Below are 25,528 nucleotides of genomic sequence, written 5' to 3'. Positions count from 1 at the left end.
GTTCCGGTGAGGGGAACACCAGAGCGAAGCTCTCTTAATGTCCCGTCCTAAGGACTGCGACTATTCCATTAGACGATAAACCGGACAGTGAGTGAGTATTAGTGTGCATGTGGGGTGAGCAGTACAGTTGGGATTCAGAAGGTACCAGCACTTCAAAAAGTTTACCTGCTCCAAATTTTCTTTTTATCTTTTAGAAGACTGTGTCCCAATGAACAGTACTAGTGTGTTGAAAGTTAAGGGCTGCTACTAAGCACACTTTTACTGAAATGTCTCATGGTGTAAGGAAACTGGACATTTTCACTGAACTTGAACTTCATGATGGTGCCAAGTGATTGGAATCATAAATAATTACAACAGGTTTTATCGCGGTGATGATAAGTTCACGGTACAGAGGTGACCGTGAAAACAGTTAACATAAAGCTACAGTGAAAGAAACAAGAATTACACAGTACTCCTGTCCTGAGATGTATCTGCCATGATGCTGAAATGCCTTCCGATATACATGTAGTGCACAAGTGCAACAACAAATTTATTCTAAAAACACTATTGATAATATCTTTCTTGCAGTACAAGTTGTAAGGGCTAGATATACAAAAACATCATGTTATAGATATTCACCATAACAGGAATTTTAGCAAACTAAAAGTTAGAATAAATAAAAAATGTCATTCACTTTTATTACAAGAACGTAGACTTGCAAAACAGTATTGACATGAAATTTGAAAGTCAAATTAACACATAGCATTAAAACATTGTCTCCCTGTCTTTATTTTATAAATACTTCCACGGCCAGTGTTCCGATGAACTTTCACTACTTGTCCCACCACAGAGAATTTTTCAGCGTACTACGAGGTTCTCCTCTGACTCACACCACTATGCTGTACAACTACCAGCCTCTAAGTCATTCTACAGTAACAGCTTTTTTCCACGAACTGAAAAACTCTGGAATTCCCTCCCAGCCCACTGCTTTCCCCCCAAATACAACCTACAAATCTTCAAAACAAACACACACCGCTGTCTCTCACCTATGCCACATTAGTTCAATTAGTGCAATGCCAAGAAGTGGCCTCTTACGGCCTTGCATTGAGCGAGATCGTCAAAAAAAAAAGCTCTAAGTGCAACTTAGTGAAAGTAAAATGTACATCTCCTGAATGTGTAATCATATCAATGCTGGTTTAGGTCATTCTACTTGGAAAAATTAAAACCATGGGAACTCAAGTGCATTTTTATTACAGTAGCTTTAAACCAAGCTCGGACTTTAGGATGTTAGGCGTGTCAAGTCGACTTTGATGTTAAAAGGAAAGTAATCTCGATCCAGTTTTAGCTCACTGAAGAGCTAATCTTCCACTGGTCGTGACAGAGAAGAAGACAGATGCTATGTACAGTATTTACAGGTTCATTGTACCGGGGAAATTGCCCTAGCTCTTTTCGAATAGCACAATGAACAGTGGACCACGGCTTAACGTCCCGCCCTAAGGATTGCGATCTTTTCCGGTAGCGTGCATGTCGGGTGAGCAACACAGCCTGGATCGAACCCGGGGCTTGTAGTTCCAGAGGCAAGATCGCTAACCACTGGACTACGCATGCTACTACATGTAGATGTTACATTATAACTTAGCCACTGAGACACATCCCAGCAAAGAAATCAAAGGGCACTTTCTTGCATCGGGGACAGGGGTGGGGCGTGCAAACCTTCATGGCGTGAGATGTCATCATACGATGGTAGTACAGTCGGATCCGTCTTATACGAGCCAAATTCTTCTGGTTCGAAGGCGAGAGACCCCCGGTCAGGGATCTTAGATTTAAGGGTAGCCCTGAAGCGCTGAAGGAAAAACCAAGAAAGCAAGATATTTCTGTCAATGACCACTTTTTAGATTATCTAATACTGACTAGCTTTGACACAGTAAAAAAGACTACAATGTTTAACATTTCAGGATATATCTTCTTCATTCAATTGGAACAGCGTTTTACGCAAAAACAAGCTTTTAACTGTCTTCAACAAATGAATTTGTATTCATTATAGTTTCTACATGTAGAAAGACAGGAAAAAATACCATTATCTATCAATACATTGTGTTTTCTATCAATGCATAGTGAATTATCATAATTTCACTTAGTACCCTCAGACAGCCAATAATAAAAATGGTGAATCTAAAGAGATCTAATAAATTAAATGTAGCATCAGTAATAAGAAAATCCTGGAGATATGCACACAGATGAGAAGGCCTCAAAACACTATCTTGAATGTAGTGGTCTCATGGTACCCGGTGGAATTATGTCAGTTGATGTTTCAGAATACAATAAAAACTCACATAAAGTAATACATTTGTACTTAGAATTGTACTTTACACTATACACATATATTTAACTGGTATCTGTCACACTTCTTCCATTTCTACCTCTACAAAGCCTCCTCTCTCCTTCATCAATGCATGGACGGCTCCGATTGGTAGACAGATGATTGAAAGCGACGCAATCACCCAGCCAATACCCTGCCCCCAGCCTGGGTAGTAGTAGTCCCCATACCTTACAGGGGTGTACTGAATGAACCCAAAGATCATGATCCCCTTGAAAAAAAAGAGGTAAATGAAGACAAGTAGAGACGGCAGACTTCACCACCATACCTATATAGCTTTGTTACCGGTACCTTCCCAGTTACATACACAAAAATAGCAGCAGCACAGAGTATTGCATGGCATTGTGTACATTGGAGGAGATACATGTATGCCAGCATTTTTAACACTTACCAATCATGAAAGTAAGACTCATAGAAAAATCCACACAATCAAATCTATAAGACAAGTCACAAAATCACACATCTAAAAAGGTAACCCGGGGGTCGACCGATGATGATGATGATGATGATGAAAAAGGTAAATAAACGATTATGAAACATAAAATGTACAATTTTAAAGGAAGACTAATGCAACAATTAAAATGTAATGTGTCAGAACACTTAAAGTCTTACTCAAACAGGTTTTCCCAGTTAAGAATAAGTAGCATTGTATTTGTTTTGCCAGCTCATTTTAGTGACGCTGAAGAAGAGTGATGGATGTCACTCGAAATGTCCAGAATCAAATCTCCAAATTTTATCTAGTTGTAGAGTTTGAATTTTCTTTACATAGTTTTACTTACTCCAATGAGTATCGGAGACAGTCCGTACCAGCACACGATAAAGTACAGCCACGGTTTGTTTCCTGTCATCTCTTCAATATTCCGGGCAAGCCTGTTGGCACCTGTCAAAAATGACCTCATAATCGTTCAGCTTCTTTGAAATTAAGAAGACTAAAGAAGGAAATTTCCTTTTTTATTATTTTTATATAATATGGAAAAGGAAAAAAGTCAAGGAATTTTCAATTTTTATGCTTTGTGATACCTTACCGTAAATCCATGAGATTGCAACAACTTCGAAAAACGCAATGATCATGAGAGAGATGGCAGAAGCGTAGAAGTCAATCAGCTGGAAGAAGTACATCCCTCCCTATATATAGAAGACACAATAAACGTCTTAGTAACATGACAAAAAACGGACATCCTCAACTGAGATTAAGCCTGTTGCATTTTCAGTGTTGCTATAGACTGGTACAAACGCAGCTTCGCTACAGCTCACGTTTTCAGCCAAGTACCCTGGGTCACCAGTGTTTGGTTCTTTTATGCACAGAGGTTTGAGACCAGCTAACATCTAAATCTCCGCCCTACACTTGGCCGCTGGCTTTACGTCACCATCCGACAAGAGGGTCATCATGCAACCCGTAATTACAAAAACCGGTAAGCCGTTCTGAGCAAGCACTGAACCTCATCCCTCTGGATCCACAGAATTTGATCCATATTGAAAAGCAGCAGGGTTGCTAATACCACTTGCACCTTGGGAACATGAACACATCTTTAAAAAAAAGTACATTTTTCAATAGTCTGACCTGTGTGATGTTGGGGAGCCCCAGCAGGTAGGACACACAGCACACGAGGAGGACCAACACCTCCTTCCTCTTCAGGTACTTCCTGATCAGTGGGTGGAAGTGGTCGTACAAGGTCGTGATGATCACCTCTACTGTACAAAACTGGAGATTTTATAAGTGTGTTATTTAGAATTTAGCAGTAATATTTCTACTGAGAGAACCCAAGATATTTGTACAGTGTATTAAAAATTTTTGCGTGCTTCAGTTACTATGAAGCCACAAAGCTATGATAAGGGCATACATGTCAATGTCACTTTGATTTCAGTAGCATATGCAAGTCAGGTAATGTTGAAAAGTACCAGCAAATACATGGCTTGAATTTTGTTTATCAAAAATGATTTCATGCTTTGAAAATGTTGCCAGAAACACTGGTTATCACAAGTGACCTGTTTACAATACACTGTAATTCCCAAACCAATCAGTAGGAGGCACTGCTACATGTACTACTGTGAGCAACAGGTCATTACTCTAGATACCTGAGAGTCGATTCCCAGGAGAAGGAGCATGATGAAGAAGAGAATGGCCCAGAGAGGAGACACAGGCATCGTGGCTATGGCCTGGGGGTACACCACAAACGCCAGTCCTGGACCTACAGTTTACATCAGTGGAAACATTCAGTTACATTTGTACTGTATAAGGTTAACATCACTGTAAATTAATTTAACTTTGCAGGGACTAAATTTCATGGTTGGAAGGGAAAAAAGTTTCTCTGTTGTATCAAGCTAAATGCGGCTGAAACAAGTCTGCATTTACAGTTATTGATAAAAAAGTTTCCTAAATTCACATTTTTCCTAAATGATCATATCTTGAATAGTATCTGAGTGAAACACAACAGCAGTGGCCTCACTTTACATGCAGTAAATCAGTACTTTGATTCCCTGAACAAGTCCTAATAAAGTAAGTAGTACATACAGCCTCTCTGATCAGCACTTTAAAAAAAGTACTACCAGTGGACTTATCAATAAATAATTATCTTCAAGTCATGCTTGCACAACTGCGTGGCCCCAAAGGCTAAGAAATGAGGTGGGCACTGCCCAATATGCCATACATGGCATAGGAAGGATAATGTAGCTGATGTGTGTTATACCTTGAGTAGCTACCTCCTCAACAGAAGTGCCCTGTAAGAACGCCATGTAGCCCATGATGGAGAAGATGGCGAATCCCGCCAAGAGACTTGTTGCCGAGTTGATGCACGCGATCATCAACGTGTCCCTGTGGGTCAAAGTCATTTAAGTAATTGAGTAGAAAAGAAGTTGTGAAATGTAGTTTCATAGAAATGTAAAGGCCATAGGGGCAGTATTGGGCTGGAGGGAGTGTTTACATGCCTGATTTCTTAGAGTGAGTGACTGAGTAGTACCTCCCCAACCAAAGTCAGGTACCCATTTACACCAGAGTGGAGTGTGGAGAGTCTACCTTTCCCAAGGACACAACGTCAGGACTGATGCAAACTGGAATTGAGCCTGAAACATGTCGATCCCCTGTCCACAACCCTTAACACTGGGCCATCGACGCCACATCATAAATGACAGTTACTGATTGTCCTAAACAAAACAGCTATTCAATATGATATCAAGACTTTGCTCTCAACATCATAACACTATTAGTCTGATACTATCCTGAAACCGTATAATTTCTATTTTCTTCTACTTCACTCCTGTAATGAATGACAGTATATAATCTCTCACTTGAAGACGTTGCTGTCGAACTTGTTGTAGCTGGATAAGGTGATACAACCTCCGAAGGCGATGCCGATAGAACCAAAGTTCTGAGCAGCAGCATTGATCCACACCTACACAGATAAAAAGAAGTATCATACAAATTTAAAAAATCAGCTTTGTTACCTAAATTGTCAAGAAGCTTATACGTTGGGCGGTGTTTTTATGTCTGTGTGTCTGTCTGTCTGTTGGTCACCAAGATGACTCAAGACCAGCTGCCAGATGGATTGATTCTATGTTTGGTGTTGGAAGGTTTTAATAAAAACCGGAAATGGTTAGATTTTGGGTGCCCTCGAGGCTTTTGACTGTACTGCAGTGGAACCTCCGGTTTCGATTTTCTGGTGGCAGATAGCTTTTGATGTTATGATGAAGTGGCTAAGGTCTGAGCCCCCAGGTAGTTGTTCTGGAACTGCCAGGGCATTTTTGTTAACATCTTTGAAAGAGGATAAGTCAAGAAGGATTTGATGGATCGTCATGATTTTTGGTATGGTAGCTCAAGTGCTGATTGACATTTAGATGACATTTATGCAAAGTAGGATGTTATTTGCATAATTGATGAGGAAATTTTAGACTTCTACCGCATTATAATTGCTAAGACTATTCCATGTGATACATGAATTGTGCATACCTCAGGGATTACTGAATGCAGCATTTAGTACGCAGACAACTTTGAATGTTTGGCGGTCTTAAGGTACCCGGCAGATGTATCAAAGTTGACAAAACTGCATGTTTAAGTCTTGACTGACCTCAGCAGTACCCAAGAGGTACCATTTGGGCTTGAGGAAGAACATGATTCCATCAACTGCTCCGTCCAACGTCACACCGCGTATCAGGAGGGCAATCAACACGATATACGGGAACGTCGCAGTGAAATATACCACCTGTGAGTGGAGGTAAGACATGGATTTCATAAAATCATGCCCGAGTTATGAATATCATTTTGATGATAATATTGGTCTAGTGATACATGTATTGGACTGGAACTGAAATTGAGACACCTGTTGTTATCAGCCTTGGAGGCTGTTATGACTGGTTTCCATGGTGACAGAATCAGTCAAGCTCCAATTGGACAAATTGGACAGATATTCAAAGTGAGAAAGAATTCTGAGCTTTTATTGGTATTTAGACTCATTCTAAGAATCAGTAGCCTGCCCGAGAAGTGAACAGCTACAAGGTCTCGGGAAAGGGGACTCAATCAGTGCAAGCTATGATTGTGTATTAGTGCAAGCTTAGTTTGTGTAACACATCCTTATAGTTTTGTATCATCAACTGTCTAAAACGGATGTTAAAGGATTAAGATAATGTGTAAAAACAGTGTCACACAACTGTTTTCATACCTTTCCTGTTGATTTTACACCTTTGAAGATGCACAGGTAGACAATGATCCAAGCCAGCAGCAGGGTGAGGGACAGATCCCACTGAGGGGCTCCAAACTCATCAATCCCACTGCTGATCTTCAGGACATTGTGGCTGGAAACACAAAAAAACATCGTGTTGAGAATTTTTTTCTCTTCAGTTTTTATTTCTTTAATCTGAATTAGCTGGTATAACTACCATTCAGCATAGCACATCATGTTTGCAGGCACATTGTGACGGCTAATCATATCACACTGAGCGACTTGTCACACCTAAGCCATTCCAAATCATATCTAACTTAACAGTTGTCATCAAATATGCTAGGGCCTTAATTAGAAAGCTTCTGACAACACTCAACCTGGTTCCATAATCTGCGATGATTTGCAAGAAAAGCAAAGTTTTGAAAATGAAAATAAAACCGTCTATACTAGAAGAACTCGTTGCTAGGCGAAGTGCTGTCGTTGTGGAGAAGGGAGCGGTTCAGACCAGTCGTGCAGTTTCCAGTGTTCCAGGGGTTATCACACCTTGCCCACGGCAGTGGCTCCTGTGGAAACAACCACAAATCTCATTTCAACACAAGAACTTAATATATGTCAACTTAGTTTCTGCTATATATTGCCTTACATCAAATGCACAATGCAGTTAGTGTCTTAGAAAAAACAAAATTTCAAATCAGACTGACACATTGTATTTCAAATTGAATTTTTTCCAATATTCTGCATTTCCTCAATTCAAGATCACACTTTTTAGCTATGGAGGTGTCATAATGGCCAACATAATCATGACAGTCAGGATGCAAACTTAATTCAAAGTTCAAATTGCTTGAAAAATCAGCAGGCGATCACATACAGGCCAGGAAACTAGTGGTCACATGAAGCTTTAGCACCAATTGATCCATAAAATGTTTACATAGAAATTAATATTTACACAAGAAAATTACATGGTACCCATACTTATAATAAATGTGACTTGACATGACATGAATCTTTCACAAACAAACAAAAATGACAACAGTTATTTCTTTTAGTTCCTTTCACCCACCTGGAATGAGTTGAAGAGGTAGTACAGAGCCCAGGTGATGATGACATTATAGTAGGTGGCGAAGAGAAATGTGATCACCACTGTGGCCAATCCAGCTCCTGCGAAAGATCAACGGTTACCAACAGCCACAGTCGGAAACACTGTAATCATTATGCATGGACCGATAGTCACAGTTGAAGACTTCAGTTTTAATCCCTGCCAGAGTCAAAACAATCTGAAACATCATCTGCGTACAATTCTGGAAACTAAGGTTGAAAATCTCAACAAAAAAGTGCCATGTAGGATTTTCTTGTCCTCTTGTGACTCCTCACACTTGAAGCTTCTGACATCATGGTGCTGAATTAATCTATTTATAGCCTTGAATCAAAGTCCAAACATTTTCTTTTTTAATTCTGACACTGTCAAAATTTTTGAACGGCAAGCTATCTACTTATTATGATTTAAAAATACAAAATATGAGGGAAATGCTACATGGCCTAATTCTTTATTGCTAATAATAGTAATAACAGTAAAAGCGCCCCCCCCCCCCTTCCAAAGGATAACAAGTAGACAGCATACAGTAGTTAACTTGGGGTACCATCGTATCAAGGTACCCAGTGTAGCGGCCACTGAATAATCACCCCTGGCCAGCATGTACCTGGGTATATGCTGACCAGGAGTATATTACTGGCTATATTGTGATAAGTTATTTTGTACCTTGTTGCTGGTTGATGACACTAATCATCATTCTGCAGTGTACTGCTCTATTAATAAAGACTCCACTGTCTGCAAGCTAAACTTGTAAAGCATCAAATAATAAAGTCAAGCAGGAACAAGGTTGAATACATTTATAATAGTAAGATTCTACCTGTTCAACAGATTTTTGATCAGGGTAAGTTTGGGGATGAGAACTGACAGAACCAAAGGACATATTGGGTGAGTGCAGATCTAGATCATAAAACCTTTGTACATATGTCTATTGATGTTGATAAAAGAAACCACACAAACCGCACCAAAGAACCTGAAAAAGAAAGTCAAAAGTCATATATCAAATTCACAGAAGGCACATGCTGTATAGCAATTATGTTGTCACCTGTGCCAGTGCTTGAATATTCACTATCTTGGACTTTATTATACCACAATTAATCTTTACCTTATCAAGCTTATCCTGCTGTGGCTCACAGGGAAATTTTGCAAAACCTGCAAAAAAGTATCCGTGGTATCATACCTTTGAGAAGAGGGCAAATCTTGCCCAGCGCCCCCACAGGCCCCTGCTGTGTGTACTGTCCCACTGCCAGCTCCATGTACAGGAGGGGAATACCACACAGGAACAGCATGATAAAGTAAGGGATGAGAAAGGCACCTAAAAAACACACACATTAAGTTGCACATGTCAAATTTTCTGTTTGAATTTTGCTGCCTTTAGTCTAGAGTGTTCTGTACATGTGTTAGCTAGTTAACCTAGGAAAGGCAATGCCAGCCTGTCGGTTGGTTATCTCCCTAATACTTAATAAGGCTGCACCAAGTAATTTTTATGGATGACGTCCGCGCGCGCATTGATTTTGGTCTGTTCCCAGAAGAAAAAAACAAGAAATTCAGCTTCCTGTAACTTTGACCAAAGGGTTACGACAGTGCCGCAAATCGTAAGATTAACGTAAAACTCGTCACACGAAATACATAATTCCTCAGAGCATGTGGGTTCGGTCGCTAAATATGTGAGCATAAAAGTGAAAAAGGGCGGCACCATTGTTGTTGATTGGTACGCTCTCGATGTCGGTCAGGGAGCTGACGTTTGCGCAACTGTACGAGAGACTAGTAGCGCTAGCGGCGAGTGAGTTGGTCCATATTTGGCTCTTGAATAATTGCTATTATTCATTAGGATTTCTAAAGCAGTAGGTAGATATGTAGTAATGCATGCGAAGAGTTAAGAAGCAACTAATTTTGCCTTTTTAACATACTATGTTTCTGCAGGCCTGCAAATTCAATGGGATATGGAAAGTAACAGGACTGGACAACAGCTGCTGTTCAAGTTCAACTGATTTATTCAAATTATTGCTGTCTTCATGATGAATAAAAGAATTGTTAGTTGTTACACTGTGTTCTCTCATTCAATTTGTGTCCTAAGATGTGTTGTCGACTATTATATTTCAAATCTAGGCATCTTGTTGCAATATTGACAGTCCTATAATTTTCCAATTAGATGAATTATGGTGTCTTTGCATTAATTATGCAAATTAGGAATTTATTTGCATAATTGATATCTGTTGATGCTCTACTTTCCATAAACTACATATGTTACATGTATTTGAGTCTGATAATGGAAAACACTGCAAATATAGAATTTCCTCATTAGCTATGCAAATTAAGTCACAATTAGCATAATTTGCACTTCATTATGTATATCTCTGTCTAAGCTACATGTACCTGCATACTAAGTATCATATTGACAGTCCTATAATTTACCAATTTAGATGAGATATGGTGTTTTGCATTGATTATGCAAATTAGGAATTTATTTGCATAATTGGTATCTGTTGATGATCCACTTTCCATAGACTACATACGTTACATGTATTTGAGTCTTATAATGGAAAACACTGCAAATATAGATTTTCCTCATTAGCTATGCAAATTAAGTCCTAATTAGCATAATTTGCACTTCATTGTGTATATCTCTATCTAAGCTACCTGCATACTAAATATCATGGAAATCCGTTGTCCCTTTGTTCAGTTATTCTCCTAAGAAGATTTTCACAAAAACGCCCCTGCAGTTCCAGAGGAAGCTGCTAGGGGGCCCAAACCTACACCATGTTTTTATTACATCACAAGCTATCTGTCACCCAAAAATCAAGACCACAGCACGTCCAGGTCAAAAGATACAAAAATGGAATTTCTGCTGCAGTACCAAGGTCACATACCAGGGGGCCCAAAATCTACCTTGAATTTCGGCTTCACAACACCTGCCCACATACCAAATATCATTGTAATCCATCAAGAGGCTCTTGAGTTATGCTGACTGGAATGGTGCGGAAACACAAACAGACAGACAAACAGACAGACAAACAAACAAACAGACAGACAGACACACCCAAAACTATATCTCCATTTTTCATGGAGATAATTATGGGCAAAACTCAACACAAGAATTGATCACCAGAGTGGTCGGACCAGTTTTAGATAGTACCTAGCCCTAGGCACGGCCTCGTAAACAAAACTATTCTGACCGTTACTAAGCCCTGAGTATATAAAGTCGGCCTTGTTAACAAAATTGTTCTGTTGACAGATTTCATAATTAAGTTATCTTGCACAACTGGAAACTCCAAAACTTCTGACTATTCATCAGTTTGTCATGCCAATGGACTAAAATAATATCCGTTTGGCGGTTTGTACAACTTCATACCGCCACCGCTTTTGTAGCAGAGGTAAGGGAACCTCCAGACGTTTCCCAGTCCGACAGCATAGCCGACCATGGCCAGGAGAAACTCGGCCTTACGACCCCACTGGTCCCTGGGTTCCCCCGGCTCCATGTCGTGTACTGGCCCGCGGTGTTCGGGCTCGTCTTCTTCCTTGTCGAGCATCGGGTCTCTTACCCTGGTCTCCCGGCCGGGCTGGGTCCACACTGAGCTCAGCATGGTGGGGATGCACCTAGTTCTTTGTATTTGTTGTACTATTTTGTATGATAATACCGGGTATTTTTCAGCGTACGTTCGTTTGAGATCATCTCTGTGTCCACACACCGGAAACTGTAGGACCAAGGAGGTTAAAATAGGATAACCTCCTTGGTAGGACACTGTCGGTGGTGTGTGATCATCATGACCTCAGTTGACCTTCGTCGGACGAGACCATTTCTTAAATATTTATGATATTCCTGTAAGCATTCACCATTTGATGTATAACCGTTACGATTTTAGATCTTGAGGATCTATCATCATGAGGAATACTATTTAACGCATACCTTAAAGAATGAAATGATGTTGAATGTTGACAATAAAGTTGAATAAAATTGTATTTCCACGAGTGATAGGACAGTCCATTCAACGAACAAGGCCGTGCCCTCAAGTGTTGAACTCTCTCGGGCGGACGATGTCAACAACAAAGGGTCACAAAGGGCACCGCCTGCTTAAACAGGACAGGACAGAACAGGACCGGAGACAGGACCGGAGGCCACCCCTGATCGATTGTTTGTTATTCACCTTGCATCATAGAGGCAGCGTTGTTGGCGGGTCTTACAAAAAGATCTTTATTCAGAATATCAGCTTGGCCAGAGAAGATTATGGATCACCTATTTCACATCAATTTCAAAATCTTCCGTAAAAACAACATTTTTCGTTTTGTGTATCTCAAACACGGAAGGAAAAATATAATTGAAAAAAAAACGTTCGTAGACATAATACCGCCGTGAAATATCTAATGAGTTTTGTAAATATCTAACGTTATATTGCTTTATCGTGTCTCAATACTCGATTGAGAAGTCATAATGGCACAGACTACTTTGCACTCTAGCCGACTTTACACATTTAGTTACCTTCCAAATACGCAAGAGCACGACAAAGGCTGTCAATCTATGGTCCTTTTAATGTTAAAGTTAGAACTTAGCTATAGTGTCAGTAGCTAAGACTAGAGTAGTCATATGTTATATTGTTATTATTGTTTGTGCGTCCACTCCGTGTCACATGTGCAGTACATGTACTTGCAATTAGCCTTAACGGGTATAAATTTGCAACAAACTTTCTCTATCTAATACTAGTGAAATCTCTATTGTCAAAATACCATGCGCTGCGAACGTCAGTCTATGATCATTTTAAAACAGTTAAAATCCATGTTGCCAAAATACATTGCGCTGCTATGCAACTTTACCATGATTCCCTAACTAGGTGCTCAGGTGGCAATGGCATCACTGTGGGGACGTTTAGCGATTACTTTAATTTTTGCAGTATCCCAGTGATTACAGGGAGGGGCGCAACAGTTAGTGCCTGCGCATAGACCCCGTAGTCAGATAAATAAACAAGGCTTTAAACCATTGAAAAATCGTTCTTGGTGGGATTTTTTGGGTGAAATCTGGGCATTTAATGAGTGGCTATGGCAGGAAAGAGTCCGACAATTGTCAAATGAATTACCTTTCTTTCTCGATCTTGGGGTTTTCCGCAACCTCATGAGATAGTGGTATGATCGTATCATCTCCAAGCAGAGGTTTCGATCGGGTGGCTAGTAGGGGCCTATTTCTTGACTCATTATGCATGCTGTTTTTTTATTGTATCTGTACTTCCAGACCAGCGACAGAGTCTGCTATAGAGGCCAGATTCATCCGTCGTTCTGCCAACTTCTGGGGGCGAGGGGGCGGGGCATGTATACAGAAGTCCGCGTGGCCCTACCGAGGTCAAACAGAAGTGGATCACCCATAGCTGTCCCCAGGTCCTCTACGCCAATCCCAGTGTCCCCTCCGTCTCTGTCTCAGACTGTGGGACACTCAGTGAGGGAGACGACCGAAGCTAACATTCAACTCCCCCCACCACACACAATCGTGCACTTTTACAATGCGTTTAGCATATCATGCGAATAGCTTCCATATGAATTTAATCATCACAAATAAAGCACAATTCCTCACGGTGAAACGTTCTGTACTTGACAATGAGAAATACAAAATGCCTTATCGTTTGAAGACAGAGACCGTTAACAGTTAAGTGCTAGATTATCATTGGAAAGCAGATTACAGATAAGATGATGCGGCTCATAAACATGGCGTTTCATTATCCCATGCTTTATTAGGCGTGTTAAAGGTACCGTCACATAGAATGCGTAATTCCTTAACTATCGAGATGTATATCAATGTGCTATTGTATAAACCGTCCGTTTGCTTTAAGTTTGATGATAGTTTTAGTCACGGTAGATAGAAAATTACATGACATACTAGAACCACCTAGTGTTTTGTGGACTATCTAGTTTATTGACTTTCTAGAGAATCTGATCACAACTTACAACGCCCCCTTGTAACAGGTTGCTATCTCCTTTATTGTTGGTTAACCAGGCGCCACTTATACATATTGTTCACTTGTACAAGAATGAGTACAAAGACTAATTGTATTTTACCAAACCTCAAAGACATAATCTTCACAAAAAAGCCACGACCTCATTTTCAAAAACTACAAACAGTTGTAATACCAGTAATTCTACCTCCTTAGTTTTAACCTTTTCGTGGTCTCATAGCTATAGTGGCGGCGGTTTGTTTAAAGATGAAGAGGTCCTCCCTTTCTTTTATCATAAATATTTATCTTCTTAACGCCAGAATTGGATCTACATCAACTACTCCAGATCCGTACGCCGTGAAGTGGGTCTTGTATCGGGAGACCGTGGGGCATTATCCTAATCCTCGCTCTTTTTAGGAGGATTAAGTTGAGCGTCTTAGTGATGTCTTGCTCCCGAGATGGCCTAGTTCTGTACCACTGAATTACTGCATGGTTTATGAAAGTAGGACGGTGGCTTATCCTTATCGTGTAAAGAATCTTTAGAGTTTAACTCAGTACACTGTAGCCACAAAGTGGAATCCATTAGCGTCGCCTTAGATGAAAGGAGTGTGTGTGTGTGTGTGTGTGTGTGTGTGTGTGTGTGTGTGTGTGTGTGTGCTACAGCGTGATGAGTGCGCATTTTCTGTGCACTAAAAGATTTTAAAACTTTAAGTTGATCCATCTACAACTGTTGCTGTTTGAACATTTAAAGAGCAAATGCCTTTGATTGGGACGTATATGGATACAAAATCACATTTCCTCGGAAGGTTTTGGGATTGAATATACTTTCCCTCAGCAACTTTCGGGGGGGGGGGGGGGGTCTAGTCGTAGTGACCCCATACAAGACCTTCCGTATCCCCCCCCCCCAAGAAGCTCTTCAGATCTTCGTCAGTTGTTGGTCTCATCTATTTGAACCTGCATGCTCGCATAGTTCAAGCGAACAAAATTCTGTTTACCTGTGTTAAATATCCTTGAGTTGAATCACTACCACTCGAGCCAACCTGTACACATTGTTCAAGCACTGCTTAAGCACCTGATACGATAGATATTTTCACGTGTTCTGTCTATCGGTTTCTCTAAATGTCTCTTCGTATGTATGACTGACAGCTAAAGGTAACGTTAGCATGTGCTTGTAAAGTGAGTTAACGAAAACATGTCTGGTGGTTTCTCCATTCAACAGAATTAGTGAGAGAAATCTGATTTATTTAAAAGCCGGTCACGACGCCAGAAACAAACAACCACCAGTCACAATGAGCCTCTTCATGGTAGCAGACACTATGAGACGTTCCCAGAGGTTAGGTGACGCTCAATGACGTACACCAAAACCTCGCTCTGACAAAGCTTGAGTCTATATAACACTAGTGACGCCAGATAGTTCCACCTGCAAATAACCTCTTCTAATAGTTTAGTGTTGCTTTGCCCTGGTCGAGACGTATTTCCTTAGCTTGTTTACAAAAACGTGGAAAGAATGCCATTAACACAAAACGCCACAGTCGACTGACGCCATGTAGTTGCACCTACACTATCAATGCTTGAAAGACAACATGACCTCTTCTTGTAGTGGGGTGCAATGTCCTGCCCCTCGGCGAGACGTATTTCCTTACTTATAGATTAGACTTGGAAGAAATGGAATTTAAAAGATCACCTTTACAACCTTAGGAGAAGAAAATGGGATTTTATATCAAAAGATAGTAACGTGTTTTTATTGTCTACAATATCGTAACACAACCGACATTTAATCTACTTTACAAAGTAAGTCTGTAATATTTCGTCTCAAGTCATGAAGTGTTGAAAGGTCCTTCGTCTAGAGACCTTTCATGGCGTCTTTTAGTTCCTATACGATACACATTGTCCGTTATATAGGTCACATCACGTCCATACATGAAGTACATAGAACTTAGATAGATGTATCTAATCAAGTGTTTGTTACACGATTACTTCTTAGTAGGAGTTTCAGCTAGGCTATTACTGAGAAGTAATGGTCGACAAAGATTTACGACAAAGTGTTCCGTCGCAAGACGGCTTAGTGTTGTACGACAAATCCACGGCTGTTCTGGGAACGTTCTCGATTTTCTATCGGCTATCTATCGTATGACGGTTCGATTATAGAGATGACACCAGGCATTTCTTTGTAAATATTTGCATTTTGTTTTGACACAATAAGTCTCTATTTCCGCCTGTCTTTGCCGTAGCCACTTTTCCCATGTGTAATGATATAATCGTCAGTAAACAAAACCAAGTATACTTGAAACCCGATATATTTACACAGGTGTATATGCGCGTATCTGCTTGCCGGACACATATCAGGACTATTTTAAACTCAGTGTGATTTCAAAAGCCATTCAACGAACAATGATGACGTCTAAAGGGAAGTCATAAGTTCTGTTTTAGATTTCAGCCCAGCATCACCAAGGTGACCGCCCAAATACATGTATTACACCAACATATCATGTTTCTGACGTCATATGGCTTTGGTAACTGTGTGTTTTCGAAAGCTAATGCTCTTAAATAAGAATGAACGGCTTCGTTTTTTACGTAAGAGCGCAAATACACCCTCGCCTCTTCACTTAACTTTCCCATGACCTCATTCACGAAATGATACAATGAAGTTCTCAGTTGTTCCGTAATTATACCGGCGCCCTTCAGAAAAGCACACTCACTAAAAAGGAACAACAAACACTCAATGAATTGTAAGTATCTTAAACTAGATGTTCAGTAACAAAAGAACTATGTATTTTGTCAGGGGAAACTGTCAAAGAGTTTGATATATAGCTTATAGATTCCGTAAGGTAGGCGACATGACGCACTAAGGTAATGAGGCATATTAGGCCTATTGAACATTTTGTGTTGGATCAACGGATGACAGTTACCTTTTGTTATACAATGTATGTTCGCATGAAGGCGGGCCATATCGTCAAGAGCAAGTTGGGCATGTAAAATAGAAATCGAGTAAACAAATCGATATCGGAGGATGGTTTGTGACTTGCAATCATGTACTTCGAGTTGGTTCGATCCCCTATATATCAAGCAATGAAAACTAGTTTAGCTCACTGAAGAGCTAATCTTCTACTGATCGTGACAGAGAAGATAGACACTATGTGCAGTATATACAGTTCATTGTATCGGGAAATTCCCCTACCTCTTTCCGACAGGCACAATGAACAGTGGACTCTGTCCTAAGCACTAGTACTGCAACCCTTTCCAGTAGCGTGCATATTTGTTGAGCAACACAGACGGGATTGGAACTCCCAAGCTGTTGGTCCAGAGGCAGGGTCACTATGGGTTACGCACACTACAATCCTAACTAATAATGAACGGATAGGACGCGGATTACTAGTCACTACACCACATTTTACCTGGACTTATGACGTCATTCGTGACATATACATATGTATGTTATTCTTGTACAAATACTGCTTACTGAAAATTTGAAAAGAGACCGTTGACCGTGCAAATCTGATTTGATCAATTCTTTAACTTGTGAAGAACTTTTTATCTGTGCAAGAAATATAAAGCGAAAAAACATGTAATTTAAATTGTTAAACTCAGAAGGCAAACATGTTTAACAAGATTGGCAACATAAAAAGATGTTGCCATGGCGACGGTGGCCTCTGTGAACGTTTTCGTTTTTAGCCCACATGCAAATAAGGACCTCGCATAGGCATAAATCATATCAGTCGATCACCTTCTCTACCAAAAGTTCTCCAATGTATGAAAATCTTGTTTCCCAAAAAAAAGATATCGTACCATTTCCTCATAAATTATGTAAATGAGGCCCTCTATGCAAGATTTGTGTCTTAGTGGCCACATTTACTAAACTTCCAAATGGTGCAAAAATGAAATCCCCATCATTTACCACTATGGATTTATAGTATTTTGTCGTTAATTATGCAAATTAAGTATCAATTTGCATAATTGATATCTATCGATATTTATCTCTTTCTCGGTTACATATATCATGTGTTTGAGAGTCCTATAATAGAATGCAGCTGATTTATCAACTGTCCTCATTAATTATGCAAATCAGGTATTGATTTGCGTAATTGGCATATGATTATGTAAATCATCACTTAAGCTATCCAGACACCAAAAATTATGATGATCCGTCATCCCCTTCTTGCGTTATTCTCTTTCAAAGTTTGAGTCAAAATCAGCTCCTGCAGTTCCAAAAATAGCCGCTGGGGGGTCCTAATCTACAGGACATATTTTCCTAACAAAGAGCTATCCACCACTTAAAAATCATGACTATAGCATGGTCAGAAGACGAGATTTGGAAAGTGAAAGTTCCCCTGCAGTACCATAGAAAGTCGCTAGTGGGCCCAAAATCCAATCATTTCAAGGTCTCCCACAGACCTACCCACCTACAAAATATGAAGACAATACATCAAGCCATTCTTGAGTTATCGTCCCATGGACTTTCACATTCCTGTACAATTCCTAGAATTCTTGCAATCTGCACACAATATAGTAAAAAAATTGGCTCCCCCCTGAGGCGTCGCCAAAATCAAGATATGAGTCGGTGTTTCTTAGAATACGTGTACAAGATGGTTTTCGTGGCAGTGGGTGTCATTTAAGATTGTGATAGTTCTACTTTGAAAATGGGTCGTAGGTAGTTTAGAAACTTGAGCCTTAAGTAGCGTTTTGGCTACGGTAGCCAAAACATGGGATTTGTATCCACTCAAAACACAGATGAACGGTGCCTTCAGTGACGCTGGGAAAAGATCCTCACTGAGTCAGTATCAAAATGATCACAGAAGATCTGACAGAGAAGATAAGTACATTTCATTCCAAGGTCGGATGAGGACATCAAGGTAATCGGACTGACTGTACTCAGACGTTTGTTTTACAACATTAAGGTACTGTCACAAGAAAGAAACAAGACATTTAAGATCTCATAAGGTGTTTCTTAATGCCATAGCCCTAGCCTTATCATATGCACTATAATAGCTGGTGCTCAACAAGTTCCAATCAAACCGGGGGTCTCAAACTGAGGTCATTGTCTCCAAACTCTTGTTATATCCATGAAAAAAGGCTTTTTCATGGAGATACTGTTTTGCGTGCGCTTGGTGTTTGTGTGTATGTTTGTGTCACCGGATGCTTAAAGTCAGCATAACTGTAGAACATGTACATGGATTGTAATGATATTTGGTATGTGGGTAGGTGTTAGGAGGAGGAAGGTCAATCCCCCTGGTATGTGTCATTGGAACTACAATGGCGTATTTGTAAAAATCTCCTAAGGAGAATAACTGAAGAAAGGATCGACAGATTGTCATGTTATTTGGTACACAGGTAGGTTAGACAGAGATGTACACACTGAAGTGCAAATCATGCAAATGAAACTGAATTTTGCATGTGTGTCGCCGGATGCTTAAAGTCAGCATAACTGTAGAACGTGTAGATGGATTGTAATGACAGTTGGTATGTGGGTATGGGCTGGGAGGAGAAAGGTCAAGGTCGATTTTGTTGTTTTCGGTTGTTTTCGGTTGTTTTCGGTTGTTTTCGGTATTTAGTGAGACCCAACCGAAAACAACAAAATCACTAAATACCGAAAACAACCGAAAACAACCGAAAACAACCGAAAACAACCGAAAGCAACAGAATCGCTAAATACCGAAAACAACCGAAAACAACCCCTGGTATGTGTCACTGGAACTGCAATGGCCTGTTTGTAAAAATGTTCTAAAGGAGAACAACTGAAGAAAGGAACAACAGATTTTCATGTTATTTGGTACGCAGGTAGGGTGGATAGAGATGTACACACTGAAGTGCAAATCATGCAAGGTTAGTGTGTTTGCGGTCGATTTTGGGCCCCCTGGTATGTGTCACTGGAACTGCAATGGCGTATTTGTCAAAATCTTTGAAGGAGAATAACTGAAGAGAGGAGCGACAGATTTTCATGTTATTTACTATACAGGTAGCTTAGACAGAGATGTACACAAGGCAAGACACGCGTTCGATCCCTTCGCCTTTTATCCTTATTCCTTACCAACCGTTGCCGGTCGATTGATGATGCGGAAAATGAGTCCGTTAGGACCTTTGTGTGGTCGTAATGGGATAACGTCAGGGACAAAGAGTCAACTCGCGTCGGGTCATGCAATGATGTGCTAGAATACTAATGACTGCAGTAGACACTAGAACATGACGATTTCATCTTTTTTTTTTTACGACGAAAGAGGTCAAATGTATGCTTGGCTCAAAGTCGTCCCAGCTTTCGCCTCTCTTCGGTCATGGTCAAGATGATATCTTAGAGTTCTTAAAGTCTTAGCACTCCTGGCCTTTCAGTATGCGTCATCAGCTATAGTGTTTGAAGAGCATGACTAACAGGCTCCCTCACACGAATGTGCATGGGTTCACCTTCGCTATCCGTACGTGAAAAGACAGATTTGAAATCATAACTTCATAAAACATGGCACTGGAATCATCAAATATTTTACAATTATAGCAAAATATTTATAAAACTTGCAATATATCACAAAAATATTTCTGAAAATCATGAAAGTTAACATAATCGTGCTTTTTTGCGAGGCTGTGAACATGATTCCAAATGTCAGCCACAATATATCGAAAGTTGTCAGGATAGCAGTAATACAAGTAATTACCGGTACTAAAGGAGGAATAAAGCAACATCCTGCTATCAAAGATTCAAACGGAACACTTAAATCCTACAACATTTAGAGAGATTTGATGCTATGACTAAAAGATAGCACAAACAGAGCACCGGTAGTTCATTGCCTAACATGAAAAGAGCCGCACTACTTGTGGGGCTTTCCGTAGAATCCGTAGGCATGAAAACGTGAGTTGTAGACCTTTCCTAGAAACCTCCGCCAATGATTGTTAGCAGGTGCCCCCCCCCCCCATCTTCCGGTGAGCGCTGAGTGACCAGAACACCTCAACATTAGTTAGAGCGAATTGTATTGATAAAGAACAGTATTTTGTAAATTCTATGTGTTTTGTTGCCTTCTAAATCATACGGTTACATCATGGATATTTTTTCAATTCATAAAGAAATGGGTTATACAAATGTCATTTTTGTTACACAACGATCTCCATCCAGCGGAAAGGATAGAAAGTCTACTCCATCAAAAAGGGTGCTATGATAGTTTAAAGAGAAAATTGTCCAAATAACTGGCCACAAGAAAGTATAGGACTATATTGCAATCTGAAAACGAGCATTTCAAGTTGAATTCAAATACACACAGCTACGAAATCGGTAAATCTTACATTCAACTCCCTCTTCACATTTTGAATGGCATCGTCGAATTGATTTTCTAAATGATTGCATCCCTAATCAAAACGGCTTCGAAAACACCTAATTAGATAAGCATTATCATGCCGCTTTCAATTACAAAAAGATATATATCTTGATACACGCACTTTCTAATCAACCTTGTCCTGACTCGACCTAAGCTGGTCTCAACAACAAGTCATCTGTTTTCCCCCACGAAATTCCCTATCGGATTAACCGTGGTTTATCATTAACACAGCACTTGATCAACCAGGCAGTCATCCTATTGCTACTTGATGTTGATGTCTTATATAGAACCATGATTATGTTCATCTAGGATTTTCTGTTTAATAGATAGGTTCTGTTTTACACTTATCAGACAGAGTTAGATAGGAAGTGTTTTACACCTGTCAGACTAAACTATTATAACAGTTAGATAGGAAGTGTTTTACACCTGTCAGACTAAACTATTATAACAGTTAGATAGGAAGTGTTTTACACCTGTCAGACTAAACTATTATAACAGTTAGATAGGAAGTGTTTTACACCTGTCAGACTAAACTATTATAACAGTTAGATAGGAAATGTTTTACACCTGTCAGACTAAACTATAATAACAGTTAGAAAGGAAGTGTTTTACACCTGTTAGACTAAACTATGATAACAGTTAGATAGGAAGTGTTTTACACCTGTCATATTAAACTATCAGGAATACTTTGAAGAGATCTAGATAAAAATTAGTGGTCTGAACCCTTACGCATAGAAGGTATTGCGCAAAGTCTACCACGCAATTTTATCCTAGTGCAAGAGTGTTCGCCTTGCATTCGGGGAGTCGCAGGTTCTAATCCCGGTGGGGTCATACCATAGATTTTTGCCAAATCATGATACGTACTGATTTCCCCGCAAGCTGCACTCATAGTCAATGAAACATACTCATCAGAAAGAATCATTGACAGAATAGCAAATTAAAGTTCGTTTATTCACAACCAAATATTCACATGAGCCAACGTTTCGATGACTGTCTGACATCTTCATCACGGAAATCAGGGAATTCAGTCATTCTCCAACCTGTTGAAATTATTGACGGACGAATATGACAGTTTAACTGACACACACCAGTACCAGTGGATTAGTCCCCTGTATAATAAAGTGACACAGTGTGGCCCAAGGGTTATAGAAACGGAGATTAGCACCGCCCCTAGCATACAAAAAAGTGTGATTTGATCTTGCTAATTGATTTAACCACTAATAATCCAAACGGTAGAACACTGAAACTGCGTTCAATGAATTCACTATGTGCAAATGTGCACATAAGCTTAACACTCTTCAGACACTACGTAATGAATGACCGTTGCGTGGTCTTTGAAGTGCTAGTGCCATGGGGAAGTGGGCGGAGAATGGCGTCAGAAGAAACAATTTATTGTAGGGGCTGTGTAGAATGATGAACCGAATTTACCACATTACTACAATGTAAGGGAAATGGTAATGCTATGCTATAATTTACTTTAGTTTACTTTACTATACTGTCCTATACTATACGATACTTTACCTTTAATTACTTTACTATAAGTATACTATGCTTTACTGTGCGAAAATAAAGATCAGGAATCGGAACTATAAGATGTTTCAAACGGACTATCTTATAACTACTATTTTGTCCTCTTGTATTTCGTTATTTTGTATTTCAGACATATTTGTAGTTGAACACCATAGTGCCTTCTACCCACGTGGCTTGGTTAACCAAGTTGTATTTCTTATATAAACTTACTTTCCCTTGGAAAGTAGGCGGATTTGACCGCGGCCTCTTTGGAACGTTAAACCCATTGGGAGTATCATACCGGGGTGGATGTCTCTCAGAGTGGGCCATAGTAGTAAAGACCGCGACTTTACTAAGAGCTGATACTTAAAGCTATTGGATCAACCATCTCGTAATGTAGTGCTGCGGCTGTCTGAAGTTTATATTCCACGTGATATCAGTATACAGATACGATTTAGAGGCTAATGCTCTAATACTAAGTATTCTAATGGGTCCGGTGGGTTACTAGGAATATCGGAGACAATGATGGAATCGCAGGAAAAACAGGGAAGGAAAATTCTAGCATTTAATGTTGTAAGAAGAAAATCAAGAATGAAATGGAAAGCCAAATACTTGTCAATATATATATATGTCAATACATATATACATGTCAGTATCTGATATATGATAGACACAGCATTTTGTATAAATTCAATAAAACGTCGGGAAATGATACATTAGAACCATTACCTCGGACCCAGTAACCAAAACTTCTAGGAAAAAAGTAAAGATTTGCTGAAATTACTATATTTGCTGTTTCTAACGGTTACATGTATACTGTGTATTGCGATTGATAAAGAAGGACTGCTATGCCCCCTATATGTCTTATCATCTTTCATAAGTGTGTGTGTTGCATTTAGCATCGTATCCGAGGAGCCGCGCCGGACCTCGTGCCCTCGCCTGCCCTCGCGTTAACCCATGACGTACAATCATTACCGTGTGACTCTAGGTTCTGACCTGAATATTGTACACCCTATGCTGTCTAATTAACCAGCAGCGTGTGTAGAACAAGAAAGACTTCGTTTCTCTAGCCTCCGTTGCAGGCTCTGAAGCGGCTTTTTGGGGGGCTAAATAATACACTTTCTGCAGCCACCCCGTAACTATCAGCCACCCCGTAACTATCAGCCGCCTAGGGAGAAACCATCCCCGCTAATGAGGGGGGGGGGGTTTCCGGAGTGAGCGACGGGAGAAACCGTCTGCGGGAGCATTTGAGCGAAAACATGTACCGCGGCGGTTACCCAACATAAATACCGTAGCCTGAAGCCCGTGGTCCATCACCAAACTCCTTGTAAGATAACACAACAATCGAGACACAACGAATGCTCGTTTGGCAAAAATCAATTAAAACCGTAGGCGTCGCTCCTAAATCAAGATTTCATTAATTCTCCCCCTTCATTCAGTATACTAGTATGAAAATTTGATAAAGACCCAAATGAGAAAGTAATGCGTAATGTCATTTACTACACTGATTATACTCCACGTTAAAAGGATTCTGTACTAAAGCGAATTAGGGGCGAAAGACTCTATTATATAGAAGATGGCATCTATTTTACACATAGGCTAGGCTATATAAAACTGCTAGCTAAAACGCTAAGAGGAAATTAAAGAGATTTGGCACACGTATGATTTTAGATTTTAGATTTAAGATTTCAGTCTTTTAATACTTAATAACTCATGTTTTTTTACGTAAATTAGTCTACAAAAGCCTCTAACAAAAGCACTCACTGTGTATTCGGGAACCTGATGACCGCTTTGAATTCACATGGCTCCACTTTCACACATCGCTCCACCCAGCAGCTGTAAAACAGAAACTGTTAAGAGTCCAGAAATAAAATCTTGAGAGATATATCATACATGTGCAATTTCATATCATACATGTACAATTTCATCCTCATATAAGAACAGGAAGTGGGTTAGGGATATCTTAATTGAACAGCTCTCGTATCTTTACAATACTTTCTTAAGTACAATTTCACTATCACAGCAATTTCCCCTCTTACACCTTTTGAACATGGATGAAATCTTTATTTCGGATGATGATAGATACATCACCCACAAACACACCCACACACTCTTACGGGAATGATTATCTTGGTGTGGTGGGACCTGTCAAAGTGTAAGAGTCATATATGATAGATTACTTTCGACCTATTACACGGGCCCCTGTGTGCTAGTTTCTCGGCGGTGGTTGTCTATCTTCATCTGTCGCCTACGCCTAATCTTATTAATTAAAATCTGAGAAAGATGGTGGATTCTTCTGTCAGCTGTCTAGTCTAGCTTCTTGAGCACTAAGAACAGGATATGACCAAAGTTCGCCTCCAGGCGACAGTTTGGTCAGTCACAAGACGAAGATTACGTCATCAAGTCTCTTGCACTTCAAGATCTCGTTCATTTTCACACGTAGTGATTCCCGCGAGACTTTGTTATGACGTAGTTAGTCCAAGCAGTCCGCATCCGTGCCATACATCATGAGCTGTACGTGGCCAGGCTTTACTGACGCGAATTTGAATTATTGAAAACTCGCTGCAAGACAAATACCTTTAAGGACTCAAAGGTCTTATAACTGTCTCCATCTCTGCGAAAGCCGTCTAATAGAAATGGACAATTGGGACATGCTGTCGGATACAATGTGTTAAAACCTTATCTTAGCACGTTCACACCTTGGTTCCTGCAGCTGT

General features: G+C 40.0%; 1 protein-coding gene across 3 annotated transcripts; it reads right to left on the bottom strand.

Moving 5' to 3' along the window:
• Positions 1 to 646: 646 nt before the first annotated feature.
• Positions 647 to 11,880, bottom strand: LOC136430514 (sodium- and chloride-dependent GABA transporter 1-like). 3 transcript variants are annotated; one of them, XM_066421195.1, is made up of 14 exons: positions 11,448 to 11,877; positions 9,276 to 9,410; positions 8,069 to 8,166; positions 7,456 to 7,571; positions 7,009 to 7,141; positions 6,418 to 6,552; positions 5,642 to 5,745; positions 5,044 to 5,168; positions 4,433 to 4,545; positions 3,918 to 4,058; positions 3,382 to 3,481; positions 3,136 to 3,236; positions 2,400 to 2,567; positions 647 to 1,822 (listed from the first exon to the last, which is right to left on the bottom strand). In XM_066421195.1, the coding sequence occupies exons 1-14, from the start codon at positions 11,677 to 11,679 to the stop codon at positions 1,646 to 1,648; spliced, it is 1,878 nt and encodes a 625-aa protein (XP_066277292.1). In that variant the 5' UTR covers positions 11,680 to 11,877; the 3' UTR covers positions 647 to 1,645. The 3 variants fall into 3 exon arrangements, with proteins under 3 accessions (XP_066277292.1, XP_066277293.1, XP_066277294.1); XM_066421196.1 differs by having other exon boundaries at positions 11,638 to 11,875; XM_066421197.1 differs by lacking the exon at positions 3,136 to 3,236 and having other exon boundaries at positions 1,680 to 1,822; positions 11,448 to 11,880.
• Positions 11,881 to 25,528: the final 13,648 nt, after the last annotated feature.

This window comes from Branchiostoma lanceolatum, chromosome 3 (genome assembly GCF_035083965.1).
Source record: "Branchiostoma lanceolatum isolate klBraLanc5 chromosome 3, klBraLanc5.hap2, whole genome shotgun sequence".
NCBI classification, from domain to species: Eukaryota; Metazoa; Chordata; class Leptocardii; order Amphioxiformes; family Branchiostomatidae; genus Branchiostoma; species Branchiostoma lanceolatum.
This window is presented reverse-complemented; position numbering and strand designations above follow the sequence as displayed.

Coding starts and splice junctions, on each gene's coding strand:
- LOC136430514 (XM_066421195.1), bottom strand. CDS start 11,679: ATGCTGAGCTCAGTGTGGACCCAGCCCGGCCGGGAGACCAGGGTAAGA. Junction 7,142..7,455: donor CCTAGCAACGAGTTCTTCTA/GTATAGACGGTT, acceptor TTGTGTTTCCAG/CCACAATGTCCTGAAGATCA. Junction 3,482..3,917: donor GGCTCCCCAACATCACACAG/GTCAGACTATTG, acceptor TTCTATATATAG/GGAGGGATGTACTTCTTCCA.